The sequence below is a fragment of the Calidris pugnax genome, unplaced genomic scaffold (genome assembly GCF_001431845.1).
Source record: "Calidris pugnax isolate Ruff unplaced genomic scaffold, ASM143184v1 scaffold11, whole genome shotgun sequence".
Classification (NCBI taxonomy): domain Eukaryota; kingdom Metazoa; phylum Chordata; class Aves; order Charadriiformes; family Scolopacidae; genus Calidris; species Calidris pugnax.
Genome location: NW_015090803.1, coordinates 814,867 through 842,717, shown reverse-complemented (window position 1 = coordinate 842,717; position 27,851 = coordinate 814,867). Strand labels below are relative to the sequence as shown.

The following is a 27,851-nucleotide window of genomic DNA, read 5'->3' as shown; positions in this document are numbered from 1 at the left end:
ACCAGCTCCAGACTGGCCTTAGGTAAAGCTATAAAGCTTTCCAGAATGGGAATGAAAATAAAGGCTGTACTGCCTTCCCATAGGAAAGGGGGCAATCCCATATGTGGCAGTGGGAACTATGAATAGGGAGCCCAGCACGCCTCTGCACAGCAAGCTATTGTGCCCTGCTTCTCAAGCTCAATAAAAATACCTTGACCAAATTTCATCTATGTTTATTTTCAATTTCAGGGGTCCAGAGGCTATAGAGGAAGTCAGGTTTGTGTTTTCATGTGTGATCGATTTTCTTTGAGAACAGTGTTCTGATTCCTTTTGAGTTTATTACCTTGTAAAATAAAAATATCATCAAGGAAGCAAAACAATGTAAAAACTTTGGAGTATTTAATATACTTTTGCTATGGTTGTATAAGAATGGGTTCAAGTGATTAATGGATTAAAAACCAGCAGTCTTACTTGTATTGTATTTTTAGAGTGGTTGCAATCATAGTTGATTTAGTCTAATTGACAGGAAAGGAATTTATTTACTGGCTATTTAAATAATCTGTCAAGGTGGTAATTCTGGTCAGCTCACTCTCATGTTCTAATTGTTGAGGAAGCAGAGCAGAAAGGGGAAAAAAGATTGTAACACTTATTGTGGATTTTGACAGTATTTTCACTGAATCATTATTGACACTTTTTCAATATGCAGACCTGTCTTCAGCTGTTTTTGTCATCCACTGATCTTGCAGCTCTGCTTATTTAAGCTTTCAAACATACCTGTTCATCAAAGAGATATTGTCACCAATTCTTTAATAAAATGTAAAGCCTGGAAGACAGTGATCTATAATGGCAATATTAGTTCCCAAGTTAGAGCAATTAAAATGGAATTCAAATTGTATTGGGTGCTTTGATACAAAACCACTCCTAGAAAAGATTTAGGATCCTCAAAGACTCAGGAAATGTTTGCTTCCAAACCTGAGCGGCTGTTCATGTGAGAAAGTTCAGAGAGTGTTTCTGATACCTCAGCTCTATTTAAAGTACTGTTCTGTACTGACATTTTAATCCTCCTATGTGTTTTTCCTCCCTTTTCAATTTTCTGCTCTGTTCCCTGAAGTAATTTGTCCTCCTTTAAATACCCGAAACATCTGACTATAGAAGAGGGAGAGTTCTTGCTGACAATTTTGATTTATCCATGTTGAATTGTGTGGTAGGAATTATGAGGAGCACAAATCCTGGTGAAATCCGATGAATATGTGAGTGTCTTCATTATGTTGAGTCATTATAGTCATTAATTTTATTTTAACTAAAAATATGAAATTTCCAGCACATAAAAAAATGTGATTCAATACTGCTAACTTAGCAAGGTCGGGGCAGTTTATTGAAGTCTGTGAGGCATTTCAGTACAGCTAGTCGGACAAAAAAGCCAACACTGAATATTTAATACTATGAAGTTTGGCTCAGGTTTTCTGAGGTAGGAAACTACTGATGGAAAAATTAAGACTTGAATAAAAGTTATGATTGCTTACTGCTCTACATTTTTCTGGAATGCTTATTCAAGAAATTATTGTTTGTGACATTAATCTTATCAAAATGTACAGTCGCCTTTTTTATTCTTCTAGTACATACAAAACTGTTATAAATTATTGAAAATTTTCCTCAGGAACTTTAACTTGGTGGTTTTGCGAAGTCAATTTAGCACCAACACCTACAAAGCAATTGCATCTGTTCTCTCTATCAGAGTGAGACTCCTGTTGGTTTAACTAATGTTTACAACATGCTCTTATGCCACTTCCAGTGATTTGATTAATATCCTTTCAGCTTTCAGGGTAGTGGTCTCTGCTAATTTCATTTCCTACTAAAATAAAAACATCACAGTTAATTCCTTCATTTTTATCCTTGTAAAGAAAGACAGAAGAAGCACTTCAAAATGTCTTTTAAAAATTGAATGTGATATTTGGCCAAATCTGAAACATTGAGGAGGATACATAAACAAAATAAAGTTCTCACAGTTATAACTATATTCAGAAGCCTCACTCTTCATCTGAACAACAAGTTAACATTGCAAACTCCCTAAGGTTGGGATGAGTGTTTTGTGAGAAAATGCCTTCCATAAATGGTTGCAGTATGGTGATTCATTTTTGCAAACAAAGGGAGGAAAAGAGCAGTCTGTGTGTGACGGCTGTTTATGTAGCAAGCATCACATTGCTGAAACAGTAATAAAGTTTCTTTTACAAATCCTAAAGCCTAAGATCAGTCTTCTGTAATTGCTTTTATCATGGTTCTTTCTTTCTTTCTCTTCATTCATTCTAGCTTCTCAATACACCGTTCATGGTATGAAATTATTAAAAAAAAATTAATAGAAAAAAGCACAGTATAAACACATATGATGATTGACACCAGAATTATAAGGTCATCAGCATTTTAGATCAGATACTAGTAGTTATATTTTGGAATATATCTAGATTTTGTAGGTGCTGCAGTTGGGAAGATTTGAAACCTAACAGATGGAAAAGCAGATTTTAAATGCTGGTGAAAATCTCTAGTTTTAATAATAATTGTTCTTATTAGATGTTCTTAACTATGGACTTTTTAAAAGTTAATAATTCATTAAAATATGAATTATTAATTCCTATTTATAATTATTACTTATTCATGCTAGCCATTGAAAACCACTATTCTTATTCTAGTTTCCGAAAGTAGGGTGAACACTTCCCCTGCTCAGAGGTAAGTGACTGATGCTTTTTTTGCTTATTACTACAGGGTGAACATGGTGAGAGTGGCTTTGATGGCACTGATGGAGAGCAGGTAATCATTGCTTTAAATGTGCAGTGCAGTTAAAGTAAAGTACAGTGTAGTAAAGTGTACAGTGTAGTAAAGTACAGTGTAGTAAAGTACAGAGTTTTGTGCCTTTGAATGGGCTTTAATGGGCTTTAAACCAGAACAGAAATTCTGTTGTTTAGAGTTGCATATCTGATTCAAGTTTAATTCTGCCAGACAAAATTTTAGAACCATGTTTATCAGAAAGAACAATCATTAATTTTTTCTTCTTCCTTCCCTCTTTGTGAATCTAGGGAGAACGTGGAATTCCTGGACGGTCTGGAGAGAAAGGCAACACAGGAAAACAAGTAAAATATCCCTTATAGTAACATTTAGGTTTTATGGAAGCCTCTTTCCAAAGTGTAATGCTGTCTGTAGTGTCTGAGAGTCAGTTTTAATAGCCACCGCTTTTCTAATGTGTTGTGGCTCCTGTTGTGAATCAGTTTAGCTCTACTGACTTAAACAGATCAGTGTTCTCTTATCTGGCCTTCCTCTGCCACAGATACTATTTCTACATGTACCAAAATTGCTGCTGGTTTTTTTATGTATTTAGGGCAGAAAAGGCTGCAGAGGAGAACCAGGTGAACGAGGAGAACCTGGTCTAAGAGGAGATCGTGTAAGTGTATTCCTTCATTTTTCTTAGGTTGCACTGATTTGTGCCTGGAGTTTGTGATGGAGCTGCCTGATATATACATGATTTGAAGAGTTGCTCACAATCCTAGATGGCACAGTACTCTGCAAGAAGTATGGCATACTTCAGGAGTCCTGAACTCGTTAGATACAGATGGACTGATGTGTTTTGATATGTTGCTTGGAAGCAGGTGTTTAAGCCTCAGGTCACCTGCTTGTTCCATGCATTTTTGTTTTATTTATTTGTTTGTTTTTACCGTGGGCAACATAATTCCTTTTTGGAGCTACTTAGTCCTCCCTGGTGGTTCCCACCCAACAGAGGAATTTCTGGATCACTTGACAACCCTGTGCACTGACTCCTGATTAGCAATTATAATGATGCAAAGGCGAGTTACTTCTTCATGCTGACATTTTTTTCCTTGCATGCTCCAGAGCCCTATATAAATGGAGTCCCCGAGTACTAAAATTTCAGTGGAGACACCACAAAGACCTTTGTTCCAAACAGTCAAAGTGTTGACTCCTGTCTTCTAATGCTAAAAAAAAATATAATATATTAGGGGTCATGGTAACTTGCCTCTTTGAGAGATCAGGATTTCACCTGTGTCTAGCTAAATGGAACTTCATTCTAGTGGAACCCCATCTGAAACTCACTAACTAGTTATGATATTAACTGAATTATCTGTATTCAAACAACCAGAGCAGCTTCACACTTTCAGGGTTTAATTTGTTGCCTATTAGTAGTATTTCTTTTCATCTCTTTGCAAAAGAAACTTATGGACTTTGCAGAACTTCCTATATAGTGTTCTTGCAAGCATCTTCATTTAAATAGCCTTTTTATTTCTTGTATTTCTTGGCTGCAGTGACAAATCTTATTAATCCCTTTTCCATATCCTGCCTCTATTATCAGACTAACAAAGGTGTGGTCACTGAAAATGATGACCTCTCTGCTTAACTTTTCCAGGGAGATCCTGGGACTAGCAATAATATTCCTGGTCCTAAGGGTGAAAAGGGAAACCCAGCGCGGCAGGTAAGCAAGGAGTAGTGTATTATGGAGAGAGGATTTTCATAATTTCTGAGTTCTATTGGCTGTTCAGTGACTAAGCAGCTCTTCTCTTTTATTTTGTGTCTTGCCTTTAGCATATATCTGCAACACAGAAAGCTTTGAGAAGTGCCTTATAGTGTAAAAAAAGGAAAAACAAAAAGTTGAAAAGGTTAACAAAGACTGTGGAAATGTTTTCGTAATATAGAGCTAAGGGAAGATAGGGATTTAGTGTAAATGTATTACTCTGCCACAAATCTACATCATCAGCCTGAGAGGCTCTTAGTAATGGGTTGTAAGGATACGGTTAAAAACCATGCTGGGAAAATGCATTGGGTATTAACAGACTGTACTCATTTTACTATGGAACTGCTGTTTCCTCAGGATATGTACTTATATAAAGATGTCTGCATTTTTAAGAGGTGTTTGAGCAATACTGCAAGAAAAGAAACAAAAAAAGCACAGCCCATTTTACTGTTGCACTTTGGAAAGAATAAGCAAAGATTGCAAGTAGTTGGACAGTAGTATATAAGTGATGGTGGATGAAAGCTAAGATGGTGGGAACAAGCAACGTGTGAGAAAAATCCACTATTTTTGGAAGTTTGGTTCTATCTGAACAAGTAGGGTTGTGTGCACATGTTCAGACACACGTATGTTCATATATGTCTATGTAGAGTGTGTTGAAAGCAGTAGAAAAACTGAGGGTCACTCTTTGGATAATTACGTTTTGATAACTTTTTGGAAACAAACCTTATCAAACTTTCTCATCTTAAGAAGCCTAACTGAAAGGGTGAAGTCAACAAAAGTGACTTCACAAGAGCCTTGGCCAAGTATGAACTGTTAGTAACTGATAGATTGGGAAACCAAAGCAAGTATGATCTCTCTGGCTTATAATTTTTGATTATAAATGATTTGTGGAAAACAAGAATCAGCATTTAGCATGATACAACTGATTGCAATGAAATTACTTAGGAGAAGAAGCAAAGCAGAAACACATAAAGAATGTGCAAGGACAAGAAAAAGAGTATTTGAAGAGCTTGTTCATTACTTTCTTTTGCAGGGCCACCCAGGACTGCATGGACTCCAAGGAGAGCAGGGTGCTGCTGGCCCTGATGTAAGAGTAGTAATCAATACGGAGTGGAAGTAACTGATACAAGATACAATGGGGTTCCCATTGAAAAAAACAATTTTTCTCTTCATTTTATCCCACACTTAAAACTCCTGCAATGAGAGGGAACAGAAGTCTTCTAAAATTTTCATGGTGAAACAAATTTGGCTTGAAATTTAGTCACTTATGCGTATTGCGCTGTGTTTTGGTTTTTAATTATTTTTTTTTTAAGTTGGGAATTTACTGTCCTGTTAATTTCAGGTCTGATTCATGTGAAGTCACAAGCCCTTAAACTCAATGCGACCTTTTATATGAGCCTTAACGGCTTTGTAATTTCAACATAAATAAATCTATCACTTTTTTCTCCCTGTGATTGCAAGTTCTGTATGCCTGTTCAAGCCTATATATAAGCTCACTGGGTGCTCTTTTTAATTCACTGGATACTGGAACTCATTAAGGCAAACTTCTAGTTTGTCAAAAAGATGTATAATGCCAAAGTCTGGAATGATGGTCACTCAGGCTGCAGAAACATCCCGAAGGCCCCTAGTGCTGTGAGGTTTAACAGTAACACTCGCTAGAGCTGCTGAGCAGTGCGCAGCAGGAAGCAGCGCAGACCTTTTAGTTGGGAGGAAGGGAAGAGGGCTCTCGTTCTCTGTATTTCAGCCAAGGGGCAGCTGCCTGGGAAGATGTTTTCCAGAATTTTGTTGAGATGCCTGCCTTCTGCACCCACTAAGGGTGTAAAGCATTTTTGTTTGTTTGTCTATTTGTTTTTGTTAAGACTTGGGTAAGAATTTCTGTTCCAAATCCACTCTTTTCTCATTTGTACCTTAAACCTTTCATTGCTTTCTATAAGCTGTATTTAATTTGATTGTATGTATGAAGTATTTTATTGCAAGCTACTGTTTCACATATTGTATGGTGTTCTGGATGTAATGTCTCGTGCCGCTCCTTCCCAGGGTGCAGCAGGTCGAAGAGGCCCTCCAGGTATCAAGGTGAGTGGCTAACGCTGCTGCTGCCAGTCTGTATGCAGCTGCATGTCCAGCCTCAGTGTTTGTTGCTCTTCAGGGAGAAATTTCAGTGTGATCTGAGACAGAAGGGTTTAATAATCAAAAGTCTATTTCAAGCCAATGCAGCCTTTGGATCTCAGGCGGATGTACCGGAGGTCCTCCTGACTTGAAGGATTTAGAATTGGAAAGGAGCTTTAACTGAAGCAGAAGGAGACGGTAGCTTTTATTAAGGCAAATGTTGGAACTTAAACAGAGAAGAGACCGTTGCTAAAGATGATGGGAATGAGTAGTCAGGCTGCATTCCTGCAGCATAAGGCCAAAAGTCTGACAGATTTTTCCTCCTTTGCTGTATGCATGCAGATATATGCATGATGCACATATGCAGCTGAGACAAAATCAAGGCTACTTCTAAATGATGCTTTACTAAAACAAACATAAGTGTTAACCACAGCTCTGAAAATTGGCTCAAACCATATAAAAGAATCAAGATTTTGAGAACAATTTAAGATATCTAAGAGAATTAGTGTACTTCTAATGCTTGTATAAGATGTAAAGAATAGGTCAAGCCCAGTGTATGCTGACTGATCATTCCGGACAGATCCTCTCATGGGAAATTCTGTCATGTTGTTTGGATGTAGCCCTGGTTTTCCTAGACCTAAACCTCATGGAGCTACAAGGAAAGGAAACTTTGCTGAGATCTAATTGGTGAAGATGTCAATGCCATTCTTTTAAATGAAGTTCTAAATAATGTTCTTGGAAAAGAAAGCTTGTTTGTCCCAGGGTATAAATTACAAAGTCCAGTTATCAAAGCAATTCTAAAAGCTGAGTGGATTAGTACAAGTAAAAGCTAAGTTCTAGGAACCTGAGAAGACTCAGATTTCTTTCTTTTTTTTTATCTTTTTTTTTTCCTTTTTTCTTTTTAAGACAAGGTAAACAAACATTTTCCTTTGTCCTTCACACTGGCAGGCGTCTATAAGAACACCTAAAAACATGACTCCCATATATCTGCTTGAAAGATATATTCCTTATATCTATCCTTTTGCTTGCTTTCTCTAGTATAGGTCATGTGATCATTTCAGGAAACACGTTGCTGTAGCACAAGTAGTTCAGATTTGACCCAGTCTCTCTGCAGAGTTGCTAACATAGATAAGGAAGATGGTATATGCCTTGGTTTAGCATTTTCCATTTATCATAGTGCGTATAAAACCCAGGGGAACATCACAATTTCGTGTATGACACTGTCAGTACCTGCAGAATGGAATACATCTTGAAGTCTTACCCTGTGTTTGAGTCTGGGGAATGGGCAGAGTTGTAGCTTCTGAATAAATGTGCAAACCAGCATTTTGAGGAGAGGTTGTTCTATGCAACTCTTCACTCACAAGCATAGTCAGAGCAAGATTCAGACCAGCTTTACCCCATCTCTTCTTTCCAAGTCGTATTCATGCAGTTCCAGTGCAGTTCTAATATCAAAGAAGAGACAGGACGAAGTGCATGTACTTTGTCTCTGGCCTCAATTAGCAATTGTTCCAAAGTTCCTGTTCTCTTCATCAAAGCTCACAACATGGAAGTATTTGACCTGTACAAAACAGGCTTTTGGAGGACACTTGGTAACAGTTTGCTCAGTTTGATACTATTCTTGTGTTTTTAATTGTGGATGCTGTATGTAAAGTGAAGTGCTTGCTGTGTTTTTAATTTGGCAAAAGGTTTGTGGTTTTTCTTTAAGCTTTTGCATGGATTGAATGCCTTTTCTGCAACAGGAACTGAAGGCCAAGTGTAAAATGTTACTAAATAGCAGTGAGAATAACAATAATGATGCAATATAGGACATAATTTTCAGTAAAGGAAAAAGGCTACTGGAAGGAGTGGGATGTCTTTTATGGTAGTAATATTTCTGCAGCAGCACAGTGTTTGATTTGATTCTTATTTCTGGCCTTCCTGTCCCTCTCCTGTTATATTTCCTATACCTTTATTACTGTCTTCCTGTGTGCTGCAGCCAGGTAACATGAGCTTTTTACATTTAAGCTGATTCGAAATAGTTTTTCACTGGGAAATGACAGTGAGAAGTAAGAGTCCTGCAAATTCCCCAAACTACACTCTAATCACATACCAGCTTCCTGCAATACACAGGAAGGCCTTGTGCTGAAACCCCTGCCCCAGCTGGTTTCCAGAACTTTAACTGTCTGGGGGATCGCAGATGGGAATAGACTCTGGAAGATTCTGATACTCTCTGCCAGTAGGGGGAAAGCACGTATCCTATTTACAGGGATCAGCATAACTTGAAAGAACACAAGCATTTTATAGTTACTGTTTACTATCCCTATCTCAGAAATTCTGACATTTTAGATACAAATATTCATGAAGCCTTCCTCTTAATTACTGATAGCTCAGAAATAATTTCTTACGTAATTATGTAACAACTTTTTGCTTTGGTTTTTTTTTTCCCCCATTTAATTGCTGCTGAACTCTAAAAATCTTTGTTTGCATTTTTCTGTCAGGTACCAGCAGAAAGAAAGAAGTGAGCTCCAAGTGAGCTATGGGGGTAACAGGACAAAACTTGCAGTCTGTGGAAATGGATTTGTACCTTATCTTTGTTGTACTAAGAAGCACAGGAACTCGGGTGTGGTTAGAAAGTAAAAATATTCAACTTGTTTAGTAAACTCACAGAGTGCAGAATTAGTTGAACCTTTTGAGACAACCTTCTTTATCTCCAAGGATGTGCCCTCCCCCAGTGATAAGGCAACTCTTCCATAATATGGTAGGAAATGAGAGATGACTGAACCCCACAGCAAGAGAGATCTTCCAAACTGTTTTCATTTAAGTACTTGATGACCAACTGTGACTTCTAAAAGTGTAACAAATAATATTTGCATGGGTCAGTAGGGATTAAAAGCCTCAGAGGAGTGTTTGTCACAGACAAGAAAAACACTGCACTCTCTGTTCTGAAGGCAAAGCAAAATAGTGAAGAAAGGAAGGAGAATAAACAAAAGGAAGGCATGAGAGAGAGAGGAAAAGGGGGGGGGGGGGGGGGGGGGGGAAAAAAAGAGAAGGGGGGGGGGGGGGGGGGGGGGGGGGGGGGGAAGGAGAAAAAAGAAGAGAACAGCTCTTCTGGGTTTGATTCAAAGTTAATTTAAGTAGCTGAAAACTTTTTAATGGTTCATGGTTTTGGATTCCAGTAGAATATGCCTAAGAAGTTTTTCCATTTTCATTGCAGTCGAAGTGATTTTTGTGGAAATCTATTTCTATTTTATTTTTTTACAGCTGCTGTAAGCCTGGCATCAGCCTACTAATTGATGTTCTGTGTTACGGTATTGTTACTCTGGCTACAAATAAGCATGCTCAATATGCTCAATGCTTCCCCCCCCCGCCCTTTTTTTTTTAGTATTGTTATCTTTCATTTCAGTCATATGATGGAGAATGGGAGTACAGCCTTTTAAATGCAGTTTTCCTCAGGAGAGTATTTCAAAAACCATCTGTTTCCTCAGAATCTTCAGGCATATATTTATAATTTCTCCAGTGAAAGGAGATATGCCAGGCCTATCACCATTTTACTCAGTCCAGCAGACTACAAATATTTCTTATGGATGTCAGTGAAACTGACTCATCCTTAGATAGCAACTTTATGTAGCTGGGAGCTGGAAAAGTTTTGGGTTTTTTTTTTTTTGGGTGGATAAGGGTGAAGGGATCTGACCTTGGGGCTTTATGACTTCTCATGGTCTCTGCAGTGAATAAGGACAAGAGTAATGCAGGAATATTGCTGAGACTGAGGTGTAAAATGCACTTAGCAAAATGCAAAGCAGATGAAACTGACCTTTTTGACTGCTGCGGCTCTTACAGTGATCACATACTCTAAACAACAAAAAAAGCTACTCAACTCTTTTGCTTCTTAATTGAGTTTTCTTCAACAGGAATTTGCTTGATAACTGTTTGGAAGCACTGGAAAACATTCTCTCAACTGATACTCTGTGCAGATATGAAATTATTATCTGTTGATGTACATATGACAGGTGCTAATTTATTTGGTTTGGTGGTTGGTTTTTTTGATTTTGTTCTGGCAGGGTGAGCAAGGAGATCTGGGGGAAGCAGGTTACCCAGGAGACTCTGGTCTTCCAGGCCCGCAGGTAACTAAAAAGAACTTCTGAATTATTTTTATGTTAGCTATGGGGAAGATGAGTTACTAGTCTTGATCTTTTATTTTTCTTTTTTGAATGCTTTTTTTACTTCAACTAATGAATATTATAAGTAAGATTATTCTGTGGCAAATCTCCTCTGTAACCCTGAAGAATTAAATGTGGCAAGTTTTTCTCTTCATGTGGGTGCACTTCTAGTGAAATGAAAAGTGAGTATGCAAAGTGAATAGCAGAAATAAGTAATTTGACCAACACATCTCTAACTTACAGGGTATTATCAAGCAGATATCTTTGAAGTTAATTCATTAGAAGTTGCTAGCAATACATACATAAAATCTGTGACATTTTTGAATGTACTGTATTTCCAGGGTGCATTAAAATGATGAAAAGGATATACTGTTGCCAAAACCAATGAGGAAAGCATTGTCTTTTATAAAATTGTGTGGTGGAGTACTACTGTAGAGAATTATGGTGGTAGACTACTAACAGTAGCTTCCAACCTTAAGATGCTCTTAGATGCTCTAAAGATGCTCTTAAGTTTTAAGCTATAAGCATCTGGAGAAGGTGTGCCTTCCATTGGGTTGCTTATGGCTCCTGTGGTATCTTAGACACTACAGTGGCTTTATGAACATGGCCCTCAAGCAGTAACCATCTCAGATGCTTCACACAGACAAAATGGCGAGAAGTTTCACCTGTGCATTAAGGCTTGCGAAACAGGCACTTGGATTCTGATTGTTGCAGCAATCTAACTTTCACTGCAAGGCTATTGCCATTGAACTGACATTTTTTCCAATGGCTTTTTTACATTAGGGCCCAAGAGGACCACAAGGGATCAGAGGACCGCCAGGACCACAAGGCATGCCAGGCCCTCTGGTTAGCTTTAAATAATATATTCCTGCTGTACACATTAGGGCTTTTTATTCTCACCATTGATATTATTCCTATAAAGAGTTTTTAAAAAAAATATAGAAAGAAGAAATGGAGGATTTTTCAGTACAGTACTTAAGGAAACTGATTCGCAGCCTCATATGATAAAATTACAGTCCTGAAAATAATTTTAGGTGGGTGAATAAGAAGTGAACGTCAGTGTTACCAAGCTTTTGCATGACTGCAATGAAAAGCCTTAGCTCTGGATTTCACTCTCAGTTCTATAGTATCAGGACTAACAGCATGTGTAAATTCAGATGTACAGTGGTGTAGTTGAGGGCAAAGTTAGGTAATGGTCAGTGGTTTCATTAAAGTCTGGCCTTTGAGATTTAATGCTAGGTTATGATGAGGTGGTAACTACTGAGCACTGACTGCTGGTCTTCTCACTTGTGGGATGCTGTTGATTCAGGGGTTCTTACTCTGGAATTACATCAGGGTAACTCAGGACTGTAATATCCTACTCTGTCGGTCTTGGACGTCTGCTTCAGTCATGTAATGATGCTCGTGCTTACACACCTGTGTGTGTATATGTACTCATATTGTTTGTGCACATATGTATGTATTCACTAGGTATGTATGTAGATAGCAAGTAATATTCATGTCATACTTAATAACGCTTTGAGTTTTACAGAAAACAGTAAATAGCTGGAATGATAGCTTGACCAGTAACTCTTACTGTGGTGCTCAAAAGCCTAACACTTAGCACTAACAGTGTGCTAATACTTACACTGATTCTGTAATAGTTTCAATTGGCAGTGAATCCTTGAGTTCAATGAGCCCTTGAGTCTTCATTGTGCACCTTTTAACTGATACTTCTGATTACAGGCTAGTCTGGGGACCCCAGGTTCACCTGGCTCTGTGGGGAAGTTAGGTGCAAGAGGAGCAAAGGTAAGGATTTTTAAGGTACCCAATTACAGCAATCTAACAGCAACGTTCAATCAAGAACTGGCTGAAGAAGCATGAACAAACACTTGTATTGTTCCTATGGAACATGTGAAAATGTTAAGTTTTGTAGACGTTTTTAGATTGCGTGGGAAGGCAAGTGATTTGTTCAAGGTAATCTTACAGGTGTCAGAGCTTTACTAAGAAGTTTTTAGTGTTGCCATGGCTGCTGTTCTAATTGTTGTCATGGTTCTCACCAGTGGGGCCTGGATTCTCATAAAATGCGTAGGAATATGACCCTTGAGCTTGTTTTATGATTCCTAGGATCTGTCCAATCTGTTGAAAATATGTACCAGTTAATCATAGAATATCTCAAGTTGGAAAGCACCCATAAGGATCATCGAGTCCAACTCACTGTTTCTCACAGGACTACCAAAACCTAAACCATATGACTAAGAGCATCATCCAGACACTCCTTGAACTCTGATAGGCTTGATGCTGTGACCACTTCCCTGTGGAGCCTGTTCAGTGACTGACCACCCTCTCAGTGAAGAACCTTTTCTTAATATCCAGTTTGAACTTCCCAGTTCAATGAAACATAGCTGCTTATTTTAAACTTTTTGTTCTAAAGATTCCTAACCAGTTCAAGGAACCTTGACTGTTATGATGCCTATTATACAGGAATGAATGTGTTGAGAAGAACTGAATCAACATGAAGTTAAACAGAAAGGCTTATACTACTAAGTGGTCCACATTATGGTTCACTTATAATAAATGTTATCCCTTACTTTCTTTTCATTAATGGCCATTGATATGGGATTTACTTTATTAAAGAAAAATAACTCATTTTAGGTGTTGTTGTATTTCTGGATCTAAAAGGCATAAATAAGACCAGTTAGCTAAGCCTTTCAGTCTCTTTGTAGAGTTACTACATTCAGTGACCCAGAGATATCAAAAGGTCGAAGTGCTACTATGAGAAAAGTCACTGTGTGAAAACATACAGTGAAACAGTGACAAAAATTGGGAAGAAATGTAGGGATCTTATCCACCATACATTCCATTTTCTCAGTTTGGTTTTGTGCTGTTTAATATTGGAGATCTTGTTAGAAGAAAGTTCATTAAGAAAGTGAAACTCAAAAAAGGAACTGAAGAAAACAAAACTTGCAATAGGACTAAGACCACAGTGCGGACAGCCTGCCTCAGAAAAACTGTCTGCTATCAACAGATCCTTCAGGCTGGTAGAATTCCAGGCTATGGTGTGCCAACATAAATATTACTTTTTGCAGAGAACACTCTTTTCACTGGTAATTATGTGTAGCAATGGGAGTTTTATTGGATGAAGGCCTTTGGGGTTTAGCTGGATGAATACTCCGCATATTCTGATTTGCCAAGTACTTTCCAGTTCTACCCCAAGGAACCCTCCGTGAAACATGTTTTGTAATAGAATGCTTTTGACCAGCATCAAGTAGTCTATAAAATGTATAAGCACAGTTCAGTCTGATAAACAAGTTTACATTTCAGAAAGAAGAATTCTCCTGGATTAGCCAAATGAATGCCTTTTATGTTTCAATTATAACAGGGTGAACCTGGTGACCCTGGAGCGAAGGGCCCAGTGGGACCAGCTGGACCAAGAGGCATGCCTGTGAGTCTGTTTGCCCAAATTCAAGGCCCCTATACCTTAATACCCATCCATCTGAATCAGTACAGTTAATTCCCTTCTATTTTCTCTATTGCTACAGTTAAAATTATTTCATATTTGGTTCTCAGTTTCCTTATGGACACCAGATTCCTTGTGGGCTAGAGACAGTATCTTTCCCATCAGGTTCTCTAGGAGAAAGAGAATATGCTAGAGGTAGGGCACATAGTGGAGAGGAAGTGTGACCATAATTCTTTTTTCTCTACAGATTTTACCTCCGTTTGCTACTGTCTTTTAGACTGTGTTGTGATAGTTTACCCTACTTTGTCAGTCTTAACAGCATGGATGTCTCATTGTAATGGGAGATCTTTTTTGCAAAATGGAATTGGATGTGAATCTAATCCTCTACTAAAAGCTAATTCATGGTATATTCAACCTATGCAGGGCATGGATGGCAGAGATGCCTATGGTCCTGAAGGAAGCAAAGGAGCAAAGGTGAGTGCTTAGAGTCAGGATGTCTCACAGTGTCAAATCACATGTGACCACTTATATTTGATTCAAAAGAAATGTAAGACATGGCCACAGTGCATTTCTGAGTTTCAAAAAGAGGCTCAGCCTTCCCACAACCATCCTTGTGAGAAATTCTGCAGTAGGAAGGATATTCTTTTGAGAAGCACTCTCCCTTACTCTTTCCCTTGATGTGTGTATATGGACATGGGGGATTGTACTTCTTGGAGTACCTGCTGCTTTCTCCCCACTTCAGTCTGCTTGACTAGCCACTCTTGTTAGCAAGTATTGGTGGGCCAGGCACCTTGGACTCCTTTCTTCTTTCAGAGGAGGGATTCCTTGATTACCAAGGTGAGGGTGATTACCCTCCAAACATCCTCACTGTTTTAATGTGAAATATTCTTCCTTGTGCTCCTGTGGTTGGCTGTAAAATCTGAGGATTGACCTCTGGATTGCTACACATTTAGAAATTTTTGTCATGCCCTTCACAATCCTGAAAAAAATAGCAGTGAAATTCCTGCTTCTCTAAAAATGTACAAGAATCCAGCTAAAATAAGAAGTGCAAAGAAAGTATGAGATCAAAATCATGGGACCAGTGGTACCAATGGGTCAGTCTGAGCAAAATGCTCAGCATGTTGGAAACAGCTGCAGTCCTTCTTTCAAGAGTTTATGTAGTATTACAATACTAGTCCTTTTTCATTGCTTGTAAAGCAGAAGTGGTCCAATGGATCTGACTGGAGGCCCACTTGTTTCACTCTCCCTTTTTGTGGGAGAAACAGTGTGCTGCAGAACAGATATGAAAGGCTTCCCAGGAGCCTCTTCAACTGATGAGCTCCTTTTTCTAAAATGGCTTTTTATTAAAATAACTCTTGACACTTCATATTATCCAATCTCTTTTCTTACCTTCTTCGCCCCAAAAATTTCCTTTTATGGGAGAGTTTCACAGGTTACACATGCATTATATGAAAGACTAGGTTTTTTAATCTCTTGGAATCTCCCACTTGTTCATTTCAGGGAACATCCTCCTTGTTACAAAAAATAAGGAAAAAAATGTTTCTGTTAAATCTTCTTGTCAATCCTTTAAAACAACAAATAGTGACTTAAAGGCTTTCTTACACGCTGATGTGTCTGCCCAAGGTTTGGGAGGGTCTGAATTAAAGCAATTAATAAAAACAAACAAAAAACCAATTCACCCCAGAGTAGAGATCTAGAAAGAGTTGGTTTCCCCTGATAGCAAAGAGAAAAGCCTTTAGTATAGATTTTATTTAAGGTTGCTGTTAATTATACAGGTTCACAGTCACATTATTCTCTCTTAAGTGTAATGTGGGGCCTATGTGCATGTAATTTTCTAGAAATTGTAGGATGAAGTCATAGGATGTTTAACAAGCATGCTCACTTCCACTTCCTCCACATGGGAGGGAGCTCTTAAAACAAGGACGTATGTACATAGTGTGAATTCTGGTAGTTCCTCTAATGTCAAGGAAAGATACGCTTCAATTCTGATTGGTCTTTGTGAGACTTCTCATATTTCTCATACATGAGCAAAGAACTGAAAACTGAAGTAACTGAAAACAATTAATGAAGTGATTTCTAATATGCCAACAAAACATTATGGATTCACTGCTTAGTGTGGAGAGTACAACATTTTGAAACTGCATTTAGAAACTGAGTTCTGAATTTCCAACATATGTTACTAGGAGGCCTAAAAAAGTTTTGATAAAACACTTATTTGAGAGATGGAATACTCTCGAAAATTCAGAAACTGATGGAAATTTCAAAATATTCTTCCTTTAGACGAACAGGTTGTAAATCTAAAATGGTGTCATTTGAGGCAGTAGTAGTAGCCAGTATTACTTGAATGGGGTGGAATGCTAAGAATAATTTTGCAATTGTTTTTAGTTTAAAGACATCAAACACTAAGCAGATTGCAATCTTCTAGATTCTTACGAAGTCTTCATGCTTTCTTTTGGTAGGGAGAATCTGGATTCACAGGAAATCCTGGTCCAGAGGTATGATTAAATGGGATGTTTGCTTCCTTTATGTCTTGTTTTACATTGTTCTTGTTTGGAAGTGGTTATCTGTCTTTGCCTGTCTTTACCTTGCCTATAAAGTTCTGGATTTCATTAATTTTTAGGGAGAAGATGGAGACCCAGGAATTCCAGGAGCTGAAGGACCCAAAGGAGTTAAGGGTAGAAGAGTAAGAATGATAAATCTGTTAACTCTGTGAAGAGTTCTATAAGTGAAGCTCTTATGTCTTAAGTGTTTCCTCACCAAAAATTTTTGAAATTGGTTCCCACTTTGATCTTTTATTGCCATGTCCTGGGCAAGAGATCTTGACAAAATGCTGGTCTAAGTCTTTAGAGATAATTCTTAGGGGTAGTAGTCTATCTTTGTGTACATGCAGGATCCAACTCGCAATATAGTTATAGAGATTTTTCTCTGCTGCAATTCTACACCTGTGTGTGCAATTATAAAAAATGTGTATTTCTATTTTTAGGGAATTGCTGGCACACCCGGTTCCCTGGGAGATCAAGGAGACCAAGGGCCATCAGGACCTATGGTAATACATTTTTATCATAAAAAAAATCACTCTTAGATTGCTCGTAAACTGGCTATTAGATTAATGGAATATTTAATAATGTTTCATCTGGTAAACTAGGCTTAATTGGCCTGGCAGTTTTATAGAGTTACATCTTGCCTGTGGATGTGTGTGTACAAGAGCCCCTGCTGTTGGAAATGGAGCTGCAAAGATATAATGCAGGGCATAATTTCTTCCACAGTATTTGGTATCATCTTTACGCAGGGTAAATATCTAATTAAAAAAGAAGAGAGTACTAAAATGTAGAACTGGATTATTCTGCTGATACCCTATGTATTTTTTTCATTTAAATAGAAAAGCCATTTAAAATCAGACTTGCAATTACAGGCACTTAAAACTTAAATGACAGTAACCTGTAAATATGTACAAGTAGATGTCTTGATGTACTTGTCTGTGATCTGCATTTTATACAACAAAAAGGTTTATTCGCTCTCTAAGCAGGAGAAAGTGTTGGCGATTTCAGTGGTATTTGGGACTAACATTGTAGGCTGTTAGGAAGATCCCTGGATGTGTCTTATCTTTATCGTGCAGCAGTTCTGCAAATCAGCACCATGGAGACAAGAAACAATCCCTATTGTTAGTTATTTTGTTGTTGAACTTTCTTAAGGTTACTCTTTCAGTTTAAATATGGAACATTATTGATAACAGTATCTTTACCTGTATAACACTGCCCATGGGATACGTGCAGCTTAGAAAACATTATTTTTTTTTTTTTTACGTACACTGTGCTAGTCAATGAATGTACCTTGCCCACTTTATTTGATGATGCTGGGCACAAGAATGACCAAGAGTGCCAGATGGAATGTATTGCCTTCCCTGCTGCTTGGCTGTTCACATACGTTACAGACAGACAGACCTTGTGTGCTGATGAGCCAGATAGCTGCTGGCCTTGACAATCTGTGGTCCAAGTCTTCAGAGCTCAAGAGCTCCTCTTCAGAAGTAGAAGTGAGAGAGGAGCTTGGGAGGTATGGGCTTGATGAAATTATTGTAGTAGCAGTCTATCAGGGAAATGGGAAGGTGGGAATTCCGTGGGAACTTGAAGAGATGGGGATGCAGGAAGGAGTACAGGCAGTAGGCAAGGCCAGCCAAAATAGGCCTGTTTTACCCGTCCTTCCTAACTTGGTGGCATGATTATCTGTATGGGTCAAGTTGGCACAGCTCAGTCACCACTAATAAGCTGCTGCAAGTAACATTCATTAGCGCTCAGGCAACTCACAGTTAACTCTTGCTGAAGAGTACCAAAGAAGAATTGGGACCTGCTGAAAAACAGAAAAAGATAAAAGCACAGAATGGCTGTGGTAGTGCTAGCAGCAAGACAGCAGAGGAAATGAGGAAGGTAGCTCAGGCAGGAGATGGAGGAATGGAAGGTTAGTTGGAGGGGGAAGCAACAAATATGGAGATGGGATTGTAATTTGGGGATGTAAGGAAGTATATGATTTTGGTCAACTGTAGTGTTATGGTAGAGAGGCTAATATAAAAGTTGTGGGATGTGGAGTTCAGATTTTTCTGGTGTATCTCGCTGCCGCCCCCCTGCAAGTAAGTGAAAATCTGAATTGAGCACATGATGAAAATTTTCAAGCTGCCTTGAAAAAAAAAAGTTCTTTTTCCTGTATTTTATTCCTGTCATGAAGATTAAACAGTATTTTTTTTAAAAAAAAACTTGATTGGGATCCTGGTGTGTGCCCACAGCTCCCAATGAGAAGGCTGCAGAGTAGCCAAAGCTAGCTAGACGAGCAGTCATGATGTGTGTATGGTCTTGCAGGATGTCTCAGGGTAGAACTGTGGGGATCGTACGCCACAAACGTAAAGGGCAGGCCTATCACACATCTGAGGTTTAAAAGGATGTAAGGTACAGATAACTGAGTCACAGCACAGAAATTGCTGTTTAGAAAGGAAGTCCAATTCTGAATTATACTGGTCCTTAAGGGCAACAATTACTGAACATTTATAAAACCAGAAAAGAAAATGAACTGAGAAATAGGTCTGCAACTCTGGAACAGGTCCACAGAAATCTGTGCTGGGAACTGAGGTCTCCTAATATTTCAAATTCAAAAATGGTTGTCAGGGAAACACTGTATGCCTACATTTTCTTTGGGCTACAGAGTCATAGATGGAAATACATCATCAGGGTCTGATTTTCTGGACCTGTGTTTAATTTGTTTCAGGGTGCCAAGGGACCAATGGGCACCATTTTAATGGAAGTAAGTAAATACCTTACAGCTAACTGCACAGTGCATGGAACTAACAGTTTTAGTCTTCTTCCATTTATATGCAATGACTGCAATGAGCACAATTAGCTGTTAGAAACCATACCCTTTTCAAATACTCATCAGAGTGCAGTGGGTGCTTCTGTTCTGCAAATAACCAAGGACTGAGAAACAGTTGTGCATATGGATTAATGCTGTGTCCAAACTTTTACAAACGGTTGAGGCGTTAATATTCCTTGATTTGTTTCTTCATTCACATCAGTTTACGCACCAGCTCAGGTTTAGGGTTGCTTTTCACCCTCTTGTAAAGGAAGGTGTTTCCTCAGCAAACAGCTGTTTTCACTAGGGATAGTAGGGCAGGATTTCTTCAGAATCCTAATCCCATGTAAAATGAACACTTCTGAGTAAAGGTTTCATCTATCCCTTGCATGGACAACTACCTGCTGGCAATACTGTTGCAGATGTGTTCTATGTCCAAAAGGGGTCCTCTCCTCCTTTGTGGACCTTATGCTTCCTATGTGAGTTGCTATTGAAATGGCTGTTCCACTATGGAAGTGCCATTGCCTGGTGACCTCCTAGATCAAATTATTACACAAAATAAAGAATGGATAAATGGTTGCTTAATACTCCAGAGCATAATTAAATGCCAACAAAGCACGTCTTAAAAAAGCCCTTAGTTTCTGCAGCAGGGGCAGAGCCCCTGTACTATTTGAAATACAGAGAAACTGGAATGTGTGATTCTGGATTCACATTAGAGTTAGTTCAGGAGCTGGGATATGGCTTTCAACTCAAACCAATAGTAATATTCCTACTCTGGGATGATCTGGGATTTGCCATTAATTGGATTTTGTTTTGCTTCTCCAGCCTTGTGAACTTGTAAATTTTACACGAAAAAACTGCCGTAAGTAGGGAGCATCTTCTTTTACCTCTGATTCTATCTAGTCACCCTTCTTAAATGGAATAGCCTCCACTGGAAACCCTGTAGGCTGGTTGGTTGTATATGGGTTCAGTTTGATGATGACTGGTAGCTGTTAACTGTATGAAACAGGCTCAAGCTTTTTGCTCAATTTTCCTTTATCTGAATTACAGAAACTGTAACAAATGTCTCTTGCCCTCATTTAAGATTAAATTAATTGTTTGGCATTTTGCCAACTGTCTTTGGGGAATTATCTGAGGGAAGACAATATTTGTATATGACCTGTCCTCCAGATTTGGAGTGTTCATTCTCTCTCAGACTTGTACACTCAGCAGAACCCACAACAATTTTTTTAGTTCTCACCCAGTAAAATTGCATTATTTTAAGTATTTGATTGTGGAAAGAGGAGTGTTGTCTTTCATGGACAGATTCTGTTAGTTGTCTGAGCTTTGAATCAGGCTCTGTAGTGAAAGAAAAATATGTCAATATTTTAAGGAATACGAGTCCAAAATAATTTATTTGCTCTCCACTTCTTCATTCTAGCTTGCTCATCAGGTAAGCCCCTCTGCATGTCCATTCTTTTATAGACTTGAATGAAAAACTAACAAGGTTTGAGCTGTGGAAAGGTTCTCACGCACTTGTTTAATTTCAATATACAGACACATGTCCAGTTTATCCAACTGAAGTGGTGTTTGCCTTCGATATGTCTGCGGATGTTACACCAACCGCATTTGAAAGAATGAGGAACATCGTTACGTCATTGCTGAAGACCATTAAGATCAGTGAAAGCAATTGCCCAACAGGTGCTCGTGTCTCCGTTGTTTCTTTCAATACGAATACACGCTATCTCATCCGATTCTCAGAATTCCAAAAAAGTGACTTGCTGCTGCAAGCGGTCCAGAGAATACCACTAGGGAGATCCACTGGAAAACGTAATATTGGGGCAGCCATGAGATTTGTTTCAAGGAATGTCTTCAAGCGTGTTCGTCAGGGCATCCTCACAAGAAAAGTTGCCCTTTTTTTTGCCAATGGTCTGTCACAGGATGGTGTTTCCATCAACACAGCTGTGCTTGAGTTGAGTGCTTTGGATATCACTCCAGTGGTTATTGCCTTCAGCGAAGTGCCAAATGTCAGACGTGCCTTCTTGGTAAGTAGATAGACTATAAAAAATTGGGTCAGTCATCCATTTGCTTACCTTTTGATAGTCGTATTGCCATTACTACAGGAGAAAATTAACAACTTCTGCTTTAAAATATTACTTCATGTAAAAAGGTAGTAAACAAAAGTAAGCAATTCATTTTACCAGGTACCAAAAGAAAACAATTACCAAAACAAAACAATTTTAAGTTTCTTTAGGATTTCATAATATGATTCCATATTCTCTCTCTTTTCAATTTATTTTTGTATCATCTGTGCTCAGTTTTAACTTTTTCAAAATAAAATTCCTTCCAGCTGCTGTTTCTTCAAAATTATCCTTATAGAAGGAAATTATGTTTACTTACCTGTGACAAAAAGTGCAAAACTTGGAGTCCAAGTTCTGATCTAGTACCATCTAAGTCAGCCCTTTAATCTTCATATTACATTTACTTTCATACAGCCTCGTATCTCTTGGTCAGTTGCATATGATGACATCTGGTATTTATGTAGGTGCCAACTTTCCCTAAATCAGTTTTCAGAGTAGAAAGGTTTAAAAAAGCTGCTTAGCAGGGGGAAAGGCAAAAAACTCACTGCCCAGGTCTCCTTTATGATTACAGTGATGGGGAGGCAACCAACTTCACCACCACCACACAGGAAAATACAACCTCCCTTTTTATTTTAGATGGACTTGTGCCTTTGCAGTTGACAGGTGGTTTGGTCTTCACGATCCTACCAGCCTGTAGCCACAGATACTTGCTGGCTTTGGTTAGTTTGGTTTAGGAGCCTCAGTTTGAAGATCACTTAAACAGCCATTGCTAATTCTAATTCCTCTGAAGAGACCTATCTGTATCATCCTTTACAGACATTAATCAGAAATTAATTGTGTTGTGTATACCTCTGTATTTTGTATATATTTTTTTAATGTTACTTTTGTGTCTGCTTTAAAACATAGGTTGATGATACTAGATTTCAATTATTTGTTTGGGAAAGACAACAGGATGAAAGTCTGAAGAGCATCACAGATTGTACACTTTGCTTTGGTAAGACATTTTGCAAATTCCAGGTGTTATATTGGTCTTTTTGCCCTTTCAGTAAAAAATTCTATAGATTTTATTTTGCAGTGTGGTGTTGGGGAATTTTTATGGTACCCTATAAACACGTTTGTGCTTAAGTATTAAAAAAAATTTAAAAATTAATGAACAGTGCATTGGGTGGAGTCCTACTGCCATAAGTGGTTCTACAAGGATTCTGCAAAGATGTGTTAAGAGCTGGTTCCTTATATGCACTTATACCAGCCCCAATCCTATAAGTGATTGTATGGGGTGACTCAGCCCAGCCCTGCTGCCCAAAGGTGGCTCCCAAGCGCTCGTATTCCAGGATAGCTATAAGACAATGCTGTGACTGTTTCTTGTCATCACCAGGAGAAACTTCACCCCCTTACAGGGACTTGTTCTGTCTCTGGCATTTCTGCTTCCAGCCAGTTTAATCCCTTTTGCAACTGGGCTGTCTTGTCCTCCATGCCAGATCATTCCTTGGTTACAGATTATCATTGCTGAGAAGTTACAATTTGAATTTAATCCAAAGGATGATAAGAATTAGAATCTCAAAACCACAAAAGCTATTTAATTAGTTGTTGTCGTAGCCAAGTGAAATTAATTATTGTTTGGCATTTCCTTTTTAACAGAAATGCACTTGAAATAACATTGTGGGAACCAGGTTCATTTACTGTAAATTCTACATTGTGAGGGGAGGAAAAGGTACTAAATTATAATATTTCAGAATGCTGAACAGTGGTCTGAGATGAAAAAATAGAGTTGGTTTCAGTTTCCTTTACAATATTTAGATTTTCACAGAAGAAAATTTCTCAAGGGAACTCTTACATATTAAGTTTTATCTTAAGAGGATTTTTTTGCTCTTATGCCTGAATAATTTCCCATGATATCTTAAAACCTTGTTCAGCAAGACTCACCTGTTGTTCCTTACTAGAACAACAGGATTTCAAGTTGCAAACTGATTATTGTTTTAAAAAAAAAACAACCTTAAATTGCAAACTGATTATTGTTTTAAAAAAAAAAAACCTTAAAAAAAATATACAGATAAATAGAATTGTGGGATTTTCTTTTTTTTTTTCTGAACTATTGCTTTGGTTGTATTGCTAAATAGTTTGCTGCTTATTGGCTCCTCCTCTCTAGATAAATGCAAACCAAATACCAACTGCAAGGTGCCCTCTTCTCCCCCTGTTCTGATGGACATGGATATCACTTACATCATGGACAGCTCTCGAAGCATCAGCAGTGAAGAGTTTCAGAGAGCCAAAGACTTTGTGAGCAACATGATAGATCAGTTTGTCGTTTCCTCACAGCCAAACGAATCATATGGAGGCATCAGAGTGGCACTGGTGCAGCAGGCTCCCAGGGGCCTCCTGCCTGGCAGAAACCAGACCCCTGTGGCCTTGGAGTTTGATCTAGTCACATACAGCAATAAAGATTTGATGAAGAAACATATCCAAGAGTCTGTTCGCCAACTGGAAGGGCCGTCAGCCATTGCTTCTGCCCTGCAGTGGACGGTTGAAAATGTATTTTTTAAAGCCCCCAGACAAAGAAAACACAGGGTCATATTTGCAATAGTTGGAAGCAAAACAAGCATGTGGGACAGAGAGAAACTGAGAGAGATTTCACTTGGAGCCAAGTGTCAAGGGTTCACCTTGTTCACTCTTGCACTTGGCAGTGATGTGAGTGACAATGAGCTGATGGAGCTGGCAAGCTCCCCCACAGACCAGCACTTACTGGCGTTGAGCAGGGTTTCAGCGTCTGAGATGGTGTACGCGCAGAGGTTTAGCCGGGCTTTTCTACATCTTCTACAACGTAAGTAGTGCACAGTGGCTTTTGCTTAAGTTATGGAAAGAAAGAGAAATGCTGTATAGCAAAAGGTAGCCAGGGTATTTGCACTATCATTCAGCTTCTAGTCATAATTTAGCTAGTCAGTCTTTCATCTTTAGTTTACCACCGATGCTGGACACTAATGGAAGTGCCAGTAATGACCGAACAGCATTATATTTTAATGGTGCCTTGGGCCAAAGTCTTAAGTGGATTTTTTTCCCCTTAAGTTTGTATATAATGTGTGGCTTTGTTGACTCCACTTTCACTAAAGAAAGACCATTCTTTAGCTAAGAGAACAGAGTTATGTTCCTGATTTAGGCCTGCGTTTCTCCTCTGACCGTTGGCAGGTCCAGATTTACTGAGCTGTTCATGCCTATTTAGGCTTTGGGGCAGATACAAGTTTAAACATTATAGCAGATTTGGCATTAAGATCTCTCTGCTGCAGTTACTCCTCCTCTCCTGCGTAAATAGTGTATTACAGAGCAAGACAAAAGTATAAAAGGTTGGTTGAGGAGTCATTCTAATCTAGCTGATCTCTAACATAATTTTCTTTGTCCTGGACATAGTGCCAGTTGCTCTAGACATGGTGTGTTACTTATTGAAAAATGCAAACTCCAGTTCACAACAAAAAAATCATATAGTGCTTTTTATTAAACATACTGGAATTAGGAGAACTTTAACACCTGTGGTATCTGTGCTTTCCCCACAGAAGACATGAACGGTTATCCTTCACCTGAACTTCAAGAAGAGTGTGAAAACTTAGATCAGGGAGATGCACAACAGCAAGTGTCTGTGATTGAAAGGTTTGGAATTGCCTATTAAACTTTTTGAGTGTGTATCTCAACACGAGATTAATTCCTTTCGCTTATCAGTTGTATTCAAAATAGCTTTAACAGAAACAGGACCAGGATAAAAATTTTTTTTCATGGTATTCAGAAGGAATGAACCAGATTCATTTTTTTCAAAGCCATACAGGTGCTTGAATACTTAATTTGTTTTCTTTTTCCTCTCCTTGGAAGGATGCCTTTTCCTGGAACTGATGAAACTGGTTATGGTTTAGAAGACATTGAAAGAACTGAAGGTAGAGTCTTGGGGGATATTAGAGAGACAGCCACAGAACCTGTATACACAATGCCAGAAATGAGATATGATTATGAGGAGAACAAGTGTTTCACAGAGGAAGATGCTGAAGGAGAAAAGCCACAAGACTATGGAGAAGCTCAGGAGAATGAGGAAAATTTAGAGGCAACAGTAGAAACTAGAGCTTCCTGTAGTGATTATGGTATGACTTTAGAATATGAAAATATTTTTTAATTCAGTAAAAAGACTCTAAATTGTGGAGGGGTCGGTTGAACATTTATGCAGTATGAGGCATTTCCATTGATTGTTTTATAAAGTGTTTTGTTACCATATGTTTATATTCAGTCTAAATCTACACAGCAGAGTTTGTAATTAAAGGCTTAATTGCAAGTGTCATTACGATCTTATCTTTGATTTGTAACTTTTTGTAATAATATAATATAAAGTTCTAATCCTCTTCACTAAAACAGCTGATCATTTTAAATCCCCAAGTTTTACTATAGTTACTGAGTTATTCCTGCTGCTAACTTAACTCAACATGAAGGAACTAAATATATCTACAGTCTGTTCCTGTAGGAAGAGCAGGATCCCTCAGTAGAGGTATCCTATCAAAATACATATTCTTCATAGTTTTTACTTCCTAATTATGCCTTTTTCTTTGCAGATTTGCTATTTGATACAATAGGTGTGGGATGCTGATAGTGAGATAATTGGTCGCAAATGTTCATATAACACTATTGAGCGGTTTTATTGTTTAAACTACAACTGGAGAGAATTTCTGTGGAAAAAAAAAGTGTCTGCATAGCTTTGGGTGTGGTAGCTCATTGCTATGACATCCCTTTCTCCTTCATCTCTCTCCACTCAAAAATAGTTCTGGGAACGTCCGGTAACCCCACTCCTGACGAGAGAGGGCCAATGCTTTTACAAAGCTGTTCTAATGTTGGATCTTTAATGAAGAGCTAATGTACCTCTGGGAATGCTGTACATCCACAGTGCATGACAGGCTTGCTGAGCACAGATGGAATGTGTCCTGTCACGTAACTGCATGTGTAAAATCTTGAATCAGTGCTTCCATTAACCAATTCATGAACTCTGTGGTAACACAGAAAATTAAGTAGCACACATTACTGTTTATACTTTACAAATAAAGTATTTGCTGTGGCTCAGGGACATTGTACTGATGCCCAGTCCCAGTCTTTCATCTGCCAGTTTGTGCTGAACGTTACTTTTCCCTGAAATTACAATGCTGAGAAGAGTAAATCTTTCTTTTATTAAATCTGTCCTTATTTGCCTTTTCCAGATGCGTGCAACCTTGTTCAAGATAGTGGAGAATGTCAGAGTTATGTTCTGAAGTGGTACTACAACAAAGAGCAGAAAATGTGTGGTTGGTTCTGGTATGGGGGCTGTGGAGACAATAAAAACAGATTTGAAACACAAGAAGAATGTGGATTCTTGTGTATAGAGTCTTCCTAATGCAGGGACTCTTAATTACACTAGTTCTTCAGTTACACTATCAGGGTGATAGGGAAAAGGGATTGAAAGAGAAATCTTTACATAGCCACTTTGGTCCCACATTTCAGTTGAAAGAAATACTTGTTTGTGAAGTTATTATCTAGTAGCTTAATAGGGGAAATAAAATTAAAAATACATCACAGTTGATCTGATATGACACGTTGCATAATGAGAAACTTTTGTTAGCTAACAGTGTATTGTTTAAAAGGGATAGAAGTATTAAAACTTGACTTTGTTCCATAAACACCAAAATGTGCACTTTTGAAATGTACTGGATAAAATAGTACGTCAGAGACTTTAGTCTCTCACATCCAATGTTATTTCATTAATGTCAAAATGATTTGATGCGTTTGCTTGCATTTATCTTGCTTATAGAAAATACCAAAAAGCATTGAGCTGTCAAAGGACAGGCTTACTAGAACTTACTTCACTTTGATTTAGAGGATTTTCTACTGTGGAGTCATTCTGGGCTTTTAAATTTTTTTCTGAATAATATAACATGAATAAAATCAATCATTCTTAAATATTTCACTTCTGCTGTTAGTTCTTCAAACAGATGTAAGCATATTCTCATGTTGTGGCTTTTCATGTGTAAACATGAAAAGAATTATTTTGTGGGCAACTGACCAGACTTCTGTGACTGCTGCATTTTGCTGAATTGTGCAACATCAGCGTTCAGTAGGTGGTAAAATATATTTTTGTGATATATTAAGTTCTGATGCCAGTGAAATATTCTGGTGTTGCTGCTTCTAGGAACTTAACAGACTTTCATGAGAAATCTGAGTTCATACTGTACTTTTAGTGCTCTAGGTAGTGGAGTACCTAGGATCTACTATTATTGAAGCCATGCCATTCTTTTGAGTGA

General features: G+C 38.3%; 1 protein-coding gene across 2 annotated transcripts in view; it reads left to right on the top strand.

Annotated features, from left to right (window-relative positions):
• The window catches only part of LOC106885569 (collagen alpha-4(VI) chain-like), a 57,081-nt gene extending 29,659 nt beyond the window's left edge, over positions 1-27,422 (top strand). For both annotated transcript variants that reach the window (XM_014937857.1, XM_014937858.1), the window contains 24 exons: positions 229-255; positions 2,737-2,781; positions 3,048-3,101; positions 3,347-3,409; positions 4,385-4,450; positions 5,523-5,576; positions 6,527-6,562; positions 10,633-10,695; positions 11,515-11,577; positions 12,457-12,519; positions 14,093-14,155; positions 14,594-14,644; positions 16,630-16,665; positions 16,791-16,853; positions 17,154-17,216; positions 19,421-19,456; positions 20,327-20,363; positions 20,922-20,933; positions 21,038-21,525; positions 22,468-22,555; positions 23,708-24,379; positions 25,104-25,197; positions 25,414-25,676; positions 26,775-27,422. In XM_014937857.1, coding sequence (XP_014793343.1) covers positions 229-255; positions 2,737-2,781; positions 3,048-3,101; positions 3,347-3,409; positions 4,385-4,450; positions 5,523-5,576; positions 6,527-6,562; positions 10,633-10,695; positions 11,515-11,577; positions 12,457-12,519; positions 14,093-14,155; positions 14,594-14,644; positions 16,630-16,665; positions 16,791-16,853; positions 17,154-17,216; positions 19,421-19,456; positions 20,327-20,363; positions 20,922-20,933; positions 21,038-21,525; positions 22,468-22,555; positions 23,708-24,379; positions 25,104-25,197; positions 25,414-25,676; positions 26,775-26,947 — 2,673 coding nt within the window. In that variant the 3' untranslated portion in view covers positions 26,948-27,422. The remainder of the gene's footprint in view (positions 1-228; positions 256-2,736; positions 2,782-3,047; positions 3,102-3,346; positions 3,410-4,384; positions 4,451-5,522; positions 5,577-6,526; positions 6,563-10,632; positions 10,696-11,514; positions 11,578-12,456; positions 12,520-14,092; positions 14,156-14,593; positions 14,645-16,629; positions 16,666-16,790; positions 16,854-17,153; positions 17,217-19,420; positions 19,457-20,326; positions 20,364-20,921; positions 20,934-21,037; positions 21,526-22,467; positions 22,556-23,707; positions 24,380-25,103; positions 25,198-25,413; positions 25,677-26,774) is intronic.
• The last annotated feature ends 429 nt before the right edge of the window (positions 27,423-27,851 follow it).